Genomic DNA, 14,787 nt, shown 5'->3' with positions numbered 1-14,787 from the left:
GAAGACAAAATGCTGGGATTACATTTACACGAGAAAAACGTTCTTAATCAGATCTAAAAAGTCAACTCATGCCCGAAGACATGATTAGGGAAGTCGGGTACCAGTGCGAGGTTCAATCAGAACTTATTTATCAAATCCTGGCACAATCCCAGCAGATCCTGACCAGAGTGCTAAGATTCTGCAGCTTGCAGAGAGGTGAGCCAAAGCAAACACAACTCAAGGTTGTTTTTTTTTTAAAAAGAAAAAAAAAAAAAAGAAGTGTCTGAACAAGAAGGTACTCGTGTGCTGATTCATACCAGCCTGCAGCTCGGTTAGAGGACAGCCATCTGCTGTCGCACTCCCCCGCTAAGAGCCTGTTATAGCAGGACAAGCCACGAATCATCAGGTACATGTTACATCCATATAGATTTACTGGAACTAACACTTCTACTACAGGTAGAGAAAAACAGCGGGGCTGATGACAGCGCTGCCTCCACAGGTGCACGAGCATTTCACTGCTCCGTAATGTGATTGGTCTTTTACAGAGCAGTTGAGCCCCCATGGCAGGATTTTGAAGGGCTGTCAAAACGATCCCATCTATAGGCTTGCAAATCAGATTTCATGAGTTAGGATAAAAAAAAACCAAAAAAACCCCCCAAAAAGCTATTTTTTTTCCCATTTCCACTATAATGGAAAATGAGGGCACTGATGCTAAAAATAAAGGATTCCACATTTATTAATTATTTCTTATTAAAGCTGTATTAATCAATATTTTTTCCCCTCTTAGGGCAGAGGAAATGTGCAAAGGTGCATTATGAAAAATCGTTTATAGTTACAACCCACTGAGAATGACTGAGGCTTTTTAGAACCTCTTATAGCCCAGAGTTTTGATATTCAAACTCCAGTACTTTGTTTTGCAAGTAGCTTATCAGACTCGCAAACAACACATGAGAGTGTTGGTTTGTTGATGAACACAGCAGAGCATCAAGCAGTTAAAAAGACCGATGGCAGAATTAAAAGGAAAGCAAATGTGAGACTTATATTCTTAAGGCTCAGCCAATTAGAGTAAAAAATAGGACGGCAGCCTCCTTTTGAAATAAATTAGCGGTTGCCTGGTGACTGGGCTAATTTGCTTTTTGCTGCTCTCGCCGACTGAGAGCCAACCTGCCTCTAAACAACACATCCCAACTCAGAGTAAGTGCAATCGCTCTCAGACAGATTGGTGACGGTTTGCAATCAATCTGAGTCAGATTCTTGTTACATTCCTCTGTAAAAGTAATGTTGTTGAGCGTCATCGTTTTGCAGACATGTAGCCATCCTCTTCTCTCTTATTCCATTTCAAATCTATGAGGGGCTGCTTGGACTGTGAATGAAAAAGTTAATGTCAATTTCTGTATGTGGGCACAGCAACAGGTTTCCATCAGATGGCAACAGGCAGCTTTTACCAGTTTATCACAGTTAGTTACCGTGTTAACACAAACAGATTGCGTCTCACTGCCAACTTGATTCTATTCAATTACAAATACACAGCAGAACGATAGACAGACTCATTCTTATTGTTGTTCCGTTGCCATCGTCATGCATCAAAACGTGCTTTGATGCAAAGTTATCCTTGGACCACTTCAGTCAAAAAAAAGATTGTTAGTTTGTCGTCTGCTTTTCACTTTTCCATCTACTTGTCTAAGAAAAACGAGCTAATTTCAGAAGTAAGAACATGGATTTAAAAACCAATCTGAAGATATCACCTTGGCCTCGGGGAACGTTCGGGCAGGCAGGAGGATTAAAAAGATAAACTGGAAAATTACTCGTAAAAATTGAGCGCCGATGATTAGCTGTGGGCCTAATCAGAAAAGGAAACCTCACACCCTGCCTGATATTTACACATCCTGCAACCATACTGAAAAGCAGCACAGATAAAATTAAACAAAGGTCTTAAGCAAGCATGATTTCCACTACTACTACAAAAAAGGATAACACAGCAGTCACGGATATCATATTTTATGTGCATGAAAAACAATCTCTGGTAAAACATGAGATAAACCAGGTTTGACTGTTCCTGCAATTCCAGCATACATCACAGGATGCTAAACAGGACACAGTTACAGGCTGCTTGGTTTCTACCAAACACCGTGAAACTGCCTTCAGGCACTTAGGCTTCATCGTCTTTGATTCTTGACAGCGAACAAACAAAGTTCACAGACCCAGTCACCTCAGGTCCAGAATAAAAGCTGTGCAACAGCAAATTGTGTTTTGATGTCACATTTCTTATTGTGGTCCAGGAATCCGTGACATTGTACTTTCTTGCTTCAACCAGTCAACCAAAAAAAAAAAAAAAGCAGCCTTGGAAATATAAGCTGCCTCGCTCTCAGGTTTCCCTTCCGATGAATGGCGTAAATGTGAAGTATCGGCCTTTAACGGTCTATTAAATCTGATGATTTATTTGCTGGGTATTGTATGGCAATCCCTCACTTCTCGTCAAGAAAAGGTTACTTTATAGGAACCTGTGCTACCTCCTTAGGCCTTTCCTGCACTGGAGAGATTCTGTGGCTTCACCTACAATAGCGCGAAAACAATATGAAAAACACGAGGGAAGCATTATCCTATAGCAAATTCCGTCCTCTCCGCTCCGGATTGGCTATCACAGCATTAAACCCCATAGATACACCTTCTCAAGTAACCAAATACAGCGACATCTGGCCCATTAACGCATGCATCCTGTGCTTACACGCGCCCAGGCAAACATGTGCACGCAAACTCATAAAGCCAAGCAGGGCAGATGCTCGCAAAGACACACACTTGTACACGTTCGTGTGACATATGAGCTAATCTCCCCACACATCAGCTAGCAGCCCACGGCAAGTCCCTTTAGGTCTCGAGTCGCTGATCTCTGAGTGGCTTTTTTGGTTCAACCGGCCCTCGTTACGAGGTCTTAAATTGCAGAGAGCACCAAGACACTTGACTGTGTTAGCTCAGGAGGTCTAAACCAAAGACAAGCACATCATAACCTCTCAGTCACGACGTCGCCAGATTTACAACCATATTATTTGGAACAACAGCGTGAGGCTTTCTCCAGAGGACTTGTGGCATTTTTTTTGCAAGTAGTTAGCATTCGACTGCATAAATGACAGGATAGAGCGATCAGCGGAGTCCAGATGTTGGGAGTCTTCTTTTTTTCGTGTGTGTAAACACTTTCCACAAGCGTCTCTGTGAGCAATGAGCTGGTCAAAAATGCTCCGGGGGCAATTTCACTGAGGTTTAACAATAAAGCCAGCGACAAGCCATATTTGTCATCTTGCGGCCGGCGGTAATACACACTTGCAATTGACATAAACGACTCATTTCAAAGCAGCCGTTGTGAGCGATTCTGGTTGACAACCATTCTATAAAAGCAACCTTTGTGATGCTGAGTTTTTCAATGGATCCCTCAAGTTGACCTCAGGGTGAGCTGGCCTTTCCACATCAAGTTCTGTTTAGAGACGAAAGGGGGACGCTTCATGGCTGCTCTGTCGAAAGGGATTTATTTGCTGGGACGAGAGAAGTAAAAGACATCTTTTCCTCTCCCTCGCTATCAGCCAGCAACAGTAAAGACAGACAGCCTCGCCTCAGGTTTATCTCGGCCTATCTGCAATGATGCCCTACTTGACATCGCCAATGTCGACTGGTAGAATCGTATCAGAGACGTTCACCGTCTGCAGGATTGACTTTCGGGAGCGCCAACAAAAGGCCAAGATGCTAATTCAGGTTCCATACGTCACGCATTGCGTTCAGCTTGAGCTCAGAGCTCAAACATACACAAAGATGGAGTGATTCTTTGGTGTTTCTCCCTCTTTATGGTGCAGACAGTCATTACATCAGTAGTTCCCCCCCCCCCCCCCCTCCCCCTCCCCCTCCCCCCATTTACATGAAGCATTACAGAGGAGGACACACATACCTCTATTATTCTGTCGTGGATCTGAAGGCCTCCCTCTTTGTCTGCTGGACCTTTCTCCACGATCTTGGACACAAAGATTCCTTCATTCGAAGTGCTGTCGTTGTCGTCCTGCGGGAATAAATTGCAGGCATGTTCAGCGGATTAATGGAAGCACAGCGCTCACAGGGCTCGTTAAGGAAAGGAAAGCCTATAGAAGTCTCAATAAATCGCGCAATAAAAGTACTTTTAAAAAACACTGGAAACACTGGGTTTGGTTGTTGTGGGCAAAACCACATGAGCGTCTGTACAACGCTTTGCAAGCCTACAAAGTTGAAGGTTTAGTTCACCCAAATAACAAAGAAAAAAAAAAAAATCCCAAGCAAACTATTGCTGCCACCCCTATAAATGACACAAACAACATTTAGTTTGGCCTTGAGATTTAAGGGAGATTTCCAGTGAATCCACAAAATTTTACTGCCAGCAGTTTCTTTTACTGGCAGCAGTAATTTCCAGGCAGATATCTCAAATCAGGGCACACAGAAAACAAAAATATCTGGAAGGCTCAACAGCAACAAGACTAAGTGAAAAAATATGGCTTTTTGCAATTTCTGTGAAATGCCCTTTTAACCCTACCCTTGAGTGTGGACTTAGGGATAAGCTTTAACTTCACATGCTTCCCAGGCCTTAAAGGGTTGACCCTGGTCTACAGAAGGGCCTAAATGTTGACACGCGGACATGCTGTAGGGGCATGAAGTAGCCTACATCCGACTCTGTGGCCGTGACCCCAGAGTCAGAGCTAAGTCTGGGTTAACAGCTATGTTAGTACTCTCTTTAAAACCACATGTAAATGTGTACCACACTCCTGCTGGGCTCTGTGACACAACTACATTTTACTAGGTACTTAAAGAAACCCCAGAAGTTACAGAACAGATGCTAATTAATAATTTCTGGTCTGCTTCCTCTTTCAGGGACATCGTGTACAGTGTTAACACTGCAGTGCTTTTGCTGCAAGTTCCACAACATGCCTACTACTACTTTGCCTCACCGCTATCACATGAGCTGCAGACAAACAAGCTCATCTAGGAGACCACAAATCCTGGCAGTTGATTGCGCTCACCATGCCATACCAGTATAACAGCCACATGAAACACACATGTCAAAGGCTGCTAGGATATTAGCCACTTCCAATTCTAATGAGTAGCTTCTTACACCACCTGATGATTTGAGGCTCACTAGGAAAGCAAAAGCCAAGTATTATCTCCGCTGTCGTACAAGTTTGATGCATGGCTCTGTCACAGCAACTCCACGAGCAAATCTACGCTTAAATGTCGATCTTTTTATAGCTTCCTGCTATAAAAAGTTTTACTGCGATAATCTATGTCACTGCTGAAAAGTGCGTCACTGTGGCTGTGGAAAACCAAGTCTGCAACAGTGGAAGTGAAACAGATACGGCGTTTCAATAAGACCTCGGCTGCAGAAAGAAGCTCCGTGTATGGGAGATGCCAGCGTTGAGATATTTTCCAACCCTTCACTCGGCAGAGCGCGTGGCATCATTAATGACTTTAACTTCAGGGGCCTCGAGGCAGAAAGCGGCTGAGAAAAGTTCAGTCTGGGTTTAAAAGACCCTTTCCTCTCCTCTGTGTTTACCTCACCACCAAAATCCCCTCAATTAGAGACAAAACAACTGTGGTGGAAGCCATAATCCCAGATTTAACTCCCATAAAAGTAATTATAGTTTTTTTTAATCTGTAATGCCAAATCCGCTAAACCAGACCAATATATAAACACAATAAAACTTGATAGATGCGGTCCATCTATCCACAGTCAAAAAAAAAAACCAAAAAAAAAAAAACCATGCACGACTGTCTAAGTTGCGGCAGTCAGCACAGAGGAGGCTTGTGGTACTTCCACTATTTGCCATTTGACACTTGGCTGATCACCGGGGAGGGGGTGGGGGAGACGGAACCTCCAAGTTGCTCAGCTTTCAACCTACCACGCATGGCCTTCCTCCTATGATGTTAAAACCCAGAGAGCCGCCCTCACGAAGAAGGACAACGGTCACGCTTTTAGTCTCGCCTTCCTACAAACAGACAGGAGAGACACACGTGAGCAAAGAGATGGCAGGAAGTTATTCAACATAGACAACAACTCAATATTAATCTTAATTAATCTTTTTATTCTTTTAAATTCAAAGAGTGAAACTTTCAAAACACAGGGGCTATATTGTACTCATATTTTGATAGCATCTGTCTAACTTTCAGGTTGTATTCACCAGCTACAACTGCTGCAAGCAAACAGATGTTCCTAATTCTCTGTGGTAGCCCAACAACAAAATAAGAAACTATTGACTGCTCTATTGTCAATAAACTCTCTTCATGCCGTGTTTGTCATTAACATCCAGCCAAACATGGTTTCTTCAAAAGAAAATATCACTTGCTGCTCAAAATGGCCAAATACTCACTACATAGCAGAAAGCAAACAAACACTGTTAGCTTAGTAGCCAGATCTTTTCAGCAGTTCCTTGAATCTTTTGGTTAGACATCTTTGTATATTATGGTACTGCTTCTGCTGTGTAACTATTAAAGGAAATCTTACGTGTAAAAAGTTCAGCACATGACCAAAAGAACCGGGCTGTCAACACATTACACCATGAAGCTCCCAGCGCACCATTTGTGTGCTGGTGTTAATGACTCACCAACCTCGCTCTGTAATTTTACATAGTCTGCCACAGCTGCTGGAATATGCATGTCCATCAATCTGCATGTCAAAGTACCCTGAACCTCAAGCTGCCCCCAATGTGCCATCAAAGTGTGAGTGTCTGCATGAATCTTAGGCTACATCCACACTAGCCCTCCGGTATCTTTGTTTAATTGGTCACATGACTGCATCACATGACTAAAACGTGTCATCGTTTTCGAAAAGGCTCCGGGTTCACTGTCACTGCAACGCCAAAACGGCGTTTTCAAATGTATCTGCTTTGGAGAGCGTTTGAAAACGCTGCGTTTTCCTTGACCGAAAACGCTGTCTCAGTGTGGACGGAAGGCCAAACCGGAGAGAAAAAGATGCGTTTTCAAATGAAAACGTATTAGTGTGGACATGGCTTCAGGCAAAGCACTTATGTGTATGTATATGTGTGAATGAGTGAATAAAGACTTGTACTAGAAAATGCTTTGAGTGCTCAGCTAGAGTAGAAGCACTTCACAAGTACCAGTCCGTTTACAAATTAAGCTAGTCATTATTCAAGTTAACTCTGAATTACTTATCATAAATGATTTGATTACAAGTAACAGTTGTGCATAACTAAAAACAGACAACTTCAGTCTCAGGCCCACAACCATTTTTAAAAAAAATGCCAATCCAGTGCTAGCCAGTGTTGGTGTAACATATGAACTACAGCATCCATGTATATAGATTACTTGTTCGTTGTAACTTTAAAGTCAAAAGGTCAGCTTTGTAATTCAAATACTGTTATTTTATTCCAATGAAGGAACTGGTTGCTATTGAAGTGTTCCAACATTTCCCTGCTCCTTTTGTTGTGCAGAGTGGAATCTGGCCATTGAGCCGGTCAGCATGTGAAGGTCATTTAGTGAGATGACAAAGAGATTTGCAGTTACACAGTTGGAGCATTCGCATTGTCCTGACCCAGGGTGATAATAAGAGTCTGTCAGCTGCTACAAAGCTCAATTCCTCTTGTTGAAGAAGTACCTGCAAGCTAAGCACAGCTCCACAACGTCGCTGCTGAGGAGGACTAAGATGCTGGTGCTACAGTTCAGAACTGCAAAACTAGCAAAAGCGAGTTTCTTTCTAGTTAGGTGGTGGACAAACTGCTGCCTATATCAACCTGTTATGCAGTGAGCTAAAGTGGACAAACTCGGGTAAATTTACAGTGGGTTACACACCTTCTGGACAATATAAATGAGCACAGGATGGTACAAATTTTTCGCTACAACATAACAGCTGGTATGTAGTTTCTAATGGCTGGAATCTTGTAATGTAACAAGTTACTTTAGCTTCTTCAAATTTCACCATTCTCCAGGGCTTAGCCAGCCTGAAATGATGACCAGGTCAAAGAAGAGAACCGCTCTCTCACGAACCGTTGTCCTATGTAAATGAATACACCAGCGGGCCTCTTGACTCAGAAGCTACATGACATGAAAACCTCTGGGAAACTCGCAGAGTCAGCCCTTAATCTGTTTTTTTAAGGAGGACTTAGAGGGGAGCTATGAGGTAACATAATTTCAGCTGCCGCTCCAGTATTCTGCGAAACACTGAGACTAAATATAAAGCAGATATTACTGGCATGTACAGCATCCTGACTGCCATATAGCCTAAAAACACCAGCATGTGCAAGTCTGGCCCTGCAGGAATGTGCGCTTCTGTCACGACAGCATTAGTGGCACATGCTTCCGAATTATAGTGAACTACAGCCGTCGCTGTCAACAAGAAGACAGTTGGGCATTATGCTTGTTGAGACAAAGTGGAATTAATATGACAAATGAAAAAAAGGTACAAAGCAATTGGCTTTTCCATCCTCTTCACTTATGCTGAATGTGTCACAGGCCTCAAAACAAACTAGTCTTCAAATTTCATCCACAAGAACCATTAAAATGAACAATTATGAAGCTTTTCTCCCCCCCCCCCTTCCCCTCTCTTCCCTTCTCACCACATCTGCAAACACTCTAACAATGATCCAACCCCCCAAAAATGAAGTAAACGTCTTCAGGATGAGGTTGCAAATTTACTAAAAACATCAGGTGTGCTTGAGTTATATTAAAGACTAAAAAGAAAAACTGATGTGCTAAACACCACCAATTCAAAACAAAACCGTGGAGACACAATGACATGGGCGCTACAGCAAGTAAACAAAAGCTCCGTGGGGAGAAAAAAAACAACAACAAAACTTTGTTGGTGAGGTAAGAAATGGCACGCTGGCAGTGAAACTTTAGTCTGCTGCTCACTTGTGACTTGGCACACTCACGGTGAGCCTTCACCTCAGCACTCGTCACACTTTCCGAGTCTGTCCTCCATCAAGCTGCCTTCCCCCTGTCTAACTCTTAATATAGTTCACCTAATTATAGTGTAGGTACTGTAATACAGAACAAAAAGGGAACATATTGATTTATAAACTACTGGCATGTGGTCAAGAGACAGAAACTCAGTGACCTTGTAAATGTAGGGCAGTTTACCCCATTAATGAGGTAGTGAAGTCTATTTCAAATCAATGACAAGGATTATCACTCAATGCTAATGTATATACACAAAGGAACCAGCAGCCTAATGCATTTTTATTAGACGAAATGGGCATTTTCAATGAATACATGATGGCTTTTATTAATGTGATCTGTCATGTTCAATTGATAGCCACGCTTGTGAAATAACTAATAGCTTCCTTTGTTCTGTTAAGCTATCTCACAGTCCACAATTAGCCTAATCAGTTTGAGGTCACAATTACTCCAATCAAATTCAATGCAGGATCGATCAGTTTGATGTCTTGTGATTTTAAAAGACACTTGTTATTAGATCAAGAACCTTTAATGCTGTCATCTGCAGCCAAAGGGGATCTTGGTTCAAAAACACAGATCCAATCTTTTATGGAGAGTGTGACAACACTTCTAACAGCCCTGCAATGAACCACAGTAAAGATCTGAGCTTTTTGTTCATTGATTTTCCATCAGTTTTATTTGTCTTTCTTGCATTTAGTATTAAATAATCTTTCTTTTAAATACCAGTCAGTTACTCCTCATCTCCCAGTTTTTGGCATTAAAAGACATTGAAGTTGAGGAGTGGTGGAATCTCTAAACTAAAGTAAGTTGCCAGTCAGCTGTAACAATGGACTTGCATTCATCCTTTGGTAGTGATCTGATGATCAGTACTGAGCAAAGGTTTTGAGCCAACACTCTGTTTGCTAGGACATTGGGAAATAGGAGGCAGCGATTTATTGAAACATGTGCAAACATACAGGAAAACACAGTTTATAAGGCAAGCACAGAGTTTGCGCAATTCTAACGAGCTTGAAAACTCGAATTTGCTAAGACCACCTTTATTCTTCAGCACACCCTGAACTAGTTCTCCAGGCTCCCTGAACAACATTCAGAGCTTTTCTTTGGATGTTGGCTGCCTTTTGTCCTGTTCTCTGTCAAGATGCTTCAGTAATGTTGATGTCTGGGCTTTGGGGTAGCCAATCCATGACTGACAGTGTTCCACAGTATGTTTTTCTATCCAGGTATGTGTTTGGGAACACTGTCATACTGAAAAATTAAGTTGTTGCCAATCAGATGTTTTCCAGGTGGTATTGCATGGTTGATCAAAATCTGACTGTACTTTTTGGAGTTCATAATTCCATCAATTTTGACAAGATCTCCAACACCACCAGCTGAGATGCAGCCCAAACGATGACGGAGCCCCCAGCGTGTTTTACAGGTAACTACCGGCACTCACTGTTATACCTCTTTCCTGACCTTTTATTTTTGGTTCAATAATTTGAAACAAAATTTTCAAATCTGAATTCCACAGCCCAGAAGATGATTTTCAGCTTTTCAGTTGTGTAATTTAGCATACTTCAGTCTTTCGTCCCCGTTTCCCTTCCTTAAGAATGCCACCCTCCACTGAGACCATTTCTGATGAGGGTTCAATGAACAGCAGATGGGTTAACTGCAGGGCCAGATGCATCTCTCAGGTCCCGTGTCAGGACTTGTTATATTTTTAATATTTTTTTAAGGACATGATTTTCAGCTGCTGCTTGGTTAGTTTAACAGGCTTCCCACTTCTCCCTTTGTCTACTTTCAAAATCTCTGAAAATGGTCAAGTGCAGAGTTGAAAACGAGTGAAAATACCACAAATATCCAAAGAAAACTTTACAAAGCCTGGACAGTGCCAAAAACTGCTTTAAAAAAGAAGAATGCCACAAAGGTTGCAAGAAAGTCTGGCTTCTTTAATATAACCTAAAATATAAAGAAATATCAGGTAGCCTGAGACTTCTGCATAGTACTGCATGTCATAAAACTGCATTAAAACCTTTTTCCCCCAATGATCTTTTGAATTGTGAAATGCACCTCCCATTGGATGCACTCCATTTAGCGCGTTCCAGGTCCGTGGTATTGTGAATGCTGGCTCACTAGCATGGCTTCAAAGGAGTAGGTCCATCAGACAAGTCATTACCTGGGCTTTTGCTGCTTTGGCATGTCAAAATATCCCTTTTCGGAAATTACCAATAACACACTGATGTAATTAGGCTCTTGATTACTGAAATCATGAGAAAGAAAAAAAAAGGGAGCAAAGATTTTGGACAGACTGCCTCTAACAGCTAATCCCAGTTCGTATTCACATTTGTGAGAGAACCTCATTCCTGTTCACTGCTTGACTGGATCCAATGAAAGGCCTTTCGAGATAGAAAGAAATAAAGAAACCTCTTCTAACGAGTTGCAATATCACCCACAGATATTAAATCTCATCCTCAGAAAAGTTCTCAACCATTCCTGTATCTCATACATATGTTCAAAGCATGCCTCAAGTGCAGATGTTATTCCTTCTGTTTTTACGTTAGAACAGCCACAATGGCAATAACACACTTAATGTAGAGCTCAATGGCAGGACTGAGATGCCGCTGTCAAATGAGCTATGATAACTTGCTGCGCTACAGGCCCAGGAAGCTTCTTTATACCAGCATGAGCGATTTCCCGATTTGCCTGCATCGGTGCTTTTGATGCGCAATTTACCAGTCTACTAGAACACATTTTACTGGGAGCTGAGCCCGTAATGAACAAATGAAAGCACCCAGCAAAAGCAGGGGGAGGAAAAGAGTGTGAAATCTTTGATAGGTGATTTATTAAAGAACTTCTGGGACATAAAAAGGGTGTAATTTTTTTTTTTTTTTTTTTTTTAAAAGGCACATCCCATTCATCCATATTTCTACTAATAATTATTTCTCCTCTAAAACAAAACCCTGACCACTCCCATTTGCTAATCCCAGCAGCAGTGCAAGCACCATACACTAATTCAATTCATTACCAGATTTATGAACTCCTGCATCCTTTATGATGTTGATAATGGGCCACTGGGTTTATAAATTTGAACCATAAAACATCCTTACATCAGCTCTTCCTCAGCCCCCCCCACCTCGCAGGGGCCTTGCACAGATCAAGCTTTACTGTTTTTAAGGCCTTTTGGGACCTCATAAGCCCTTACTAGCTCATTCAACTTTGGTGCCAGCAACTCTGCTGCAGCCCTGATTCTAATTTGTTATGATGGTCTCGGGGGAAAGGGCGAACATCCGATGACAAAAAGCCTCAAACAAGCATGCTGTGAGGGGGTGAGGCATTATAACTGGAACCTGGTTCTTGTTGTGTACAGAACTGCAGTAAATATTTAGCCCTCCCCCCACCCCACATTTACTGCCAGCTGGCCAAGAGGCACAGCTGACATCCATGTCTCAAAGCAGGCAGCCAAGGCACGAAGTTCTCCTGGAAACACCAGGGGGAAAAAAGAAAAAAGCAGAATCGCCAACAACATTGACTTCCTTTTCCAGTTGGGTTGAAGTTAAGGCAGCCACCCAAACAACAAGGAGGCCCAGTTAAAGTAACATTTTAAGAACTCCCATAGTGCCGACAAAAACATGCTGAGGAAGATATTTTACAGCCTATAAAAGTTGGCCTTAAGGCAATTGCCTTATGCGCAGTGCATGTCAGGATCAACTTTAAGTTGCAGTGGAATTATTTTATTCTCACAGAACAGATTTTCCAGGCGTCACACTGTGGATGACAGCAGGGAGAAGCTACTGGGAATCACTCAGAGCAAAAACTTTTCCTGCTTACCTTGCAGGAGAAAGCCACGGTCTTGGTGAGGGAGTCGATCCTCTCGCTGTATTCTGTGAATTTCTTCTGATACTTGAGCGCTGTCATCTGCAGCTCGCTGTGCACGGCGGAAAGTTGTGCCAGGAGAGCCTTCTCCCTCTTGTTTGCTTCTATGGTCTGCTTCTTGAACTCCCTATCCAGGATGATCATTCTGCACTGCAGCGCGCTGTTGTGCGCCTTCAGGGCTCTCAGGCAGCAGTGGCTATTTGATTTCTGCTCCTTTTGGGTGAGCATCAGCCCGCAGCCGCTCTCGCAAACCTCCACCGGTCTGTAGTCGCACGTCTCCCGCATGTGAGCATCCACGTCCCGCAGGTTGAGCACCTCGCTGCATCCTCTGTTCCTGCACTTCGCCGGGGAGTAGTCGCACATCTCGGCGTGCTCGGCCAGATGCTGCAGCTTCACCACGGCATCGCAGCCCCTCGTATGGTTATCGCATTTAATCTCCAGCTTCAGGATGAGGTTCTTTAGAGGCAGGACGTGGTTCAGCTCTTTGGTGGAGATCCGCTGACATTTGACCGGGCAGCTGCTCTGCTGGACGACCCAGGGCAGCACGCAGCCAGAGCAAAAGACGTGACCGCACGGAGTCGTCAGCGGGTCCTCCAGGACTTTATTGCACAAGTTGCATTTGAAATCCGGGTCCACAGTCCCCTTGAAGCGGTCCAACTCGAATCCCATGGTTTCCCTAAATCCAGAGACAAACTTGTGGACTCCCCACCCCCGCAGATCTAAGTCGGAGGAGCAGTGGGGCGTTTTTCTCTTAGCTGGTCATTGGTGGAGCGTTCGCCGAGACCTACTTGCTCCGAGCTCTCCTCACTGTCTAAACTCTACTAATTGACCGAGACTTTTTGGTGCCTTCAGGAGCGCCTCGTACGCGAACTCTCTAAAGTTAGAAGTTAGAAGTTTTTCACCCTGAAAAATAGATATATTTCGTTTCCTTTGCACGCAAAAATATGTTTTTTGTAACTGCAAAGGAAAAGGTGAAATCAGGAAAAGGTGACAATTTTTAGGGCCGTTTATGACACGTAAAAGCAACAATTTCTGAACCAAAGTGTGAGAAACGGCAAACTTCTTTTATTCCGTCACAATTCAGCCTTTATTTCTACATTTGGAGCAAGTTACAGGTGATCAGTGCATGAAAAACATCAAATTCGAACGCATCTTCACTTCGTTGTGACTTCAGCTTTTAAAATCTACACTTCTGATAGTCAGTGAAGGCGACATTCCGAAAGTTTTCTGCCGTAACTACTCTACTAACGGCGCACAGAGTACTCAGCCACTGGGATAAAAAGTAGCTTGCGCATTTCTTTTCAAATAGAAGAATGAAATAAAGATGAGATGTCATTTGTTTATCCATGTAACCAGTGAAAATATTTTTTTTCTTATTTATTTCTATTTATTTCTGCAAAAAATAGAGTCTGACTAATAGTTTTGGGAACTAAAACTATTAGTCTAAAACTAAAGTTTTCAAAGTTTTATTGTCATATGCACAGTAAAGAAACATGTTTTCCTATACGATTACATTCTTCCTTTGATATCCGTGACGCTAAACAGCAAAAGAAATCCCATATAAAATAGGTAAATAGAATAAATGATCATTTAAAACAATACAAAGAATTATAAAGAACTATAATGAGTAACTGTGCGGTTATGAGTTCACCTACCAATGCCTTTAGGTTTTTTTTTTTAGGTTTTTTTTTACTTATATACAAAGTCTGAATTGTTTAAAAAAGAAAAAACAAACAGAATATATCATTCAAATGTTATATAAAAACAATGATACAATGCTTTATAAAATCCCATAAACCTATAAAGTCTACGGCTGTATATTTAGAGGATAAACAGCCATTTCATTTCATAAATGTTAGTTTATGAATGTTACTCACCACACAGAGGGTGAGCGTTCAGGCATGCACAACACTTGTGAAAACAAGCATCTTTGGAAGGACATTACCCAGTACAACCACAAGAGAGACTTCAAGTTACAACACACTTTAAGAGGGGGTGAGATCAGGTAAAAGTTGGGGAAATCAACACAGATCACAATGCGAG

The 14,787-nt window shown here is 42.3% G+C and overlaps 1 protein-coding gene across 2 annotated transcripts in view; it reads right to left on the bottom strand.

The window, feature by feature from the left end:
* Nucleotides 1-13,578, bottom strand: part of pdzrn3b (PDZ domain containing RING finger 3b) — a 100,471-nt gene extending 86,893 nt beyond the window's left edge. The window contains exons 1-3 of one of the 2 annotated variants that reach the window (XM_086291372.1): nt 12,700-13,578; nt 5,883-5,969; nt 3,911-4,018 (exon numbers count right to left, since the gene is read on the bottom strand). In XM_086291372.1, coding sequence (XP_086147498.1) covers nt 3,911-4,018; nt 5,883-5,969; nt 12,700-13,413 — 909 coding nt within the window. In that variant the 5' untranslated portion in view covers nt 13,414-13,578. The remainder of the gene's footprint in view (nt 1-3,910; nt 4,019-5,882; nt 5,970-12,699) is intronic. The other variant, XM_086291373.1, reaches the window with a different exon arrangement.
* Between the last annotated feature and the right edge of the window lie 1,209 nt (nt 13,579-14,787).

The sequence above is a fragment of the Aulonocara sp. 'chitande type north' Nkhata Bay genome, linkage group LG5 (assembly GCF_057382095.1).
Source record: "Aulonocara sp. 'chitande type north' Nkhata Bay isolate Kocher_YH1m ecotype deep benthic linkage group LG5, A_spYH_male_GT1.1, whole genome shotgun sequence".
Classification (NCBI taxonomy): domain Eukaryota; kingdom Metazoa; phylum Chordata; class Actinopteri; order Cichliformes; family Cichlidae; genus Aulonocara; species Aulonocara sp. 'chitande type north' Nkhata Bay.
The sequence above is the reverse complement of the archived record's forward strand: the minus strand, read 5'-3'. Positions and strand labels throughout refer to the sequence as shown.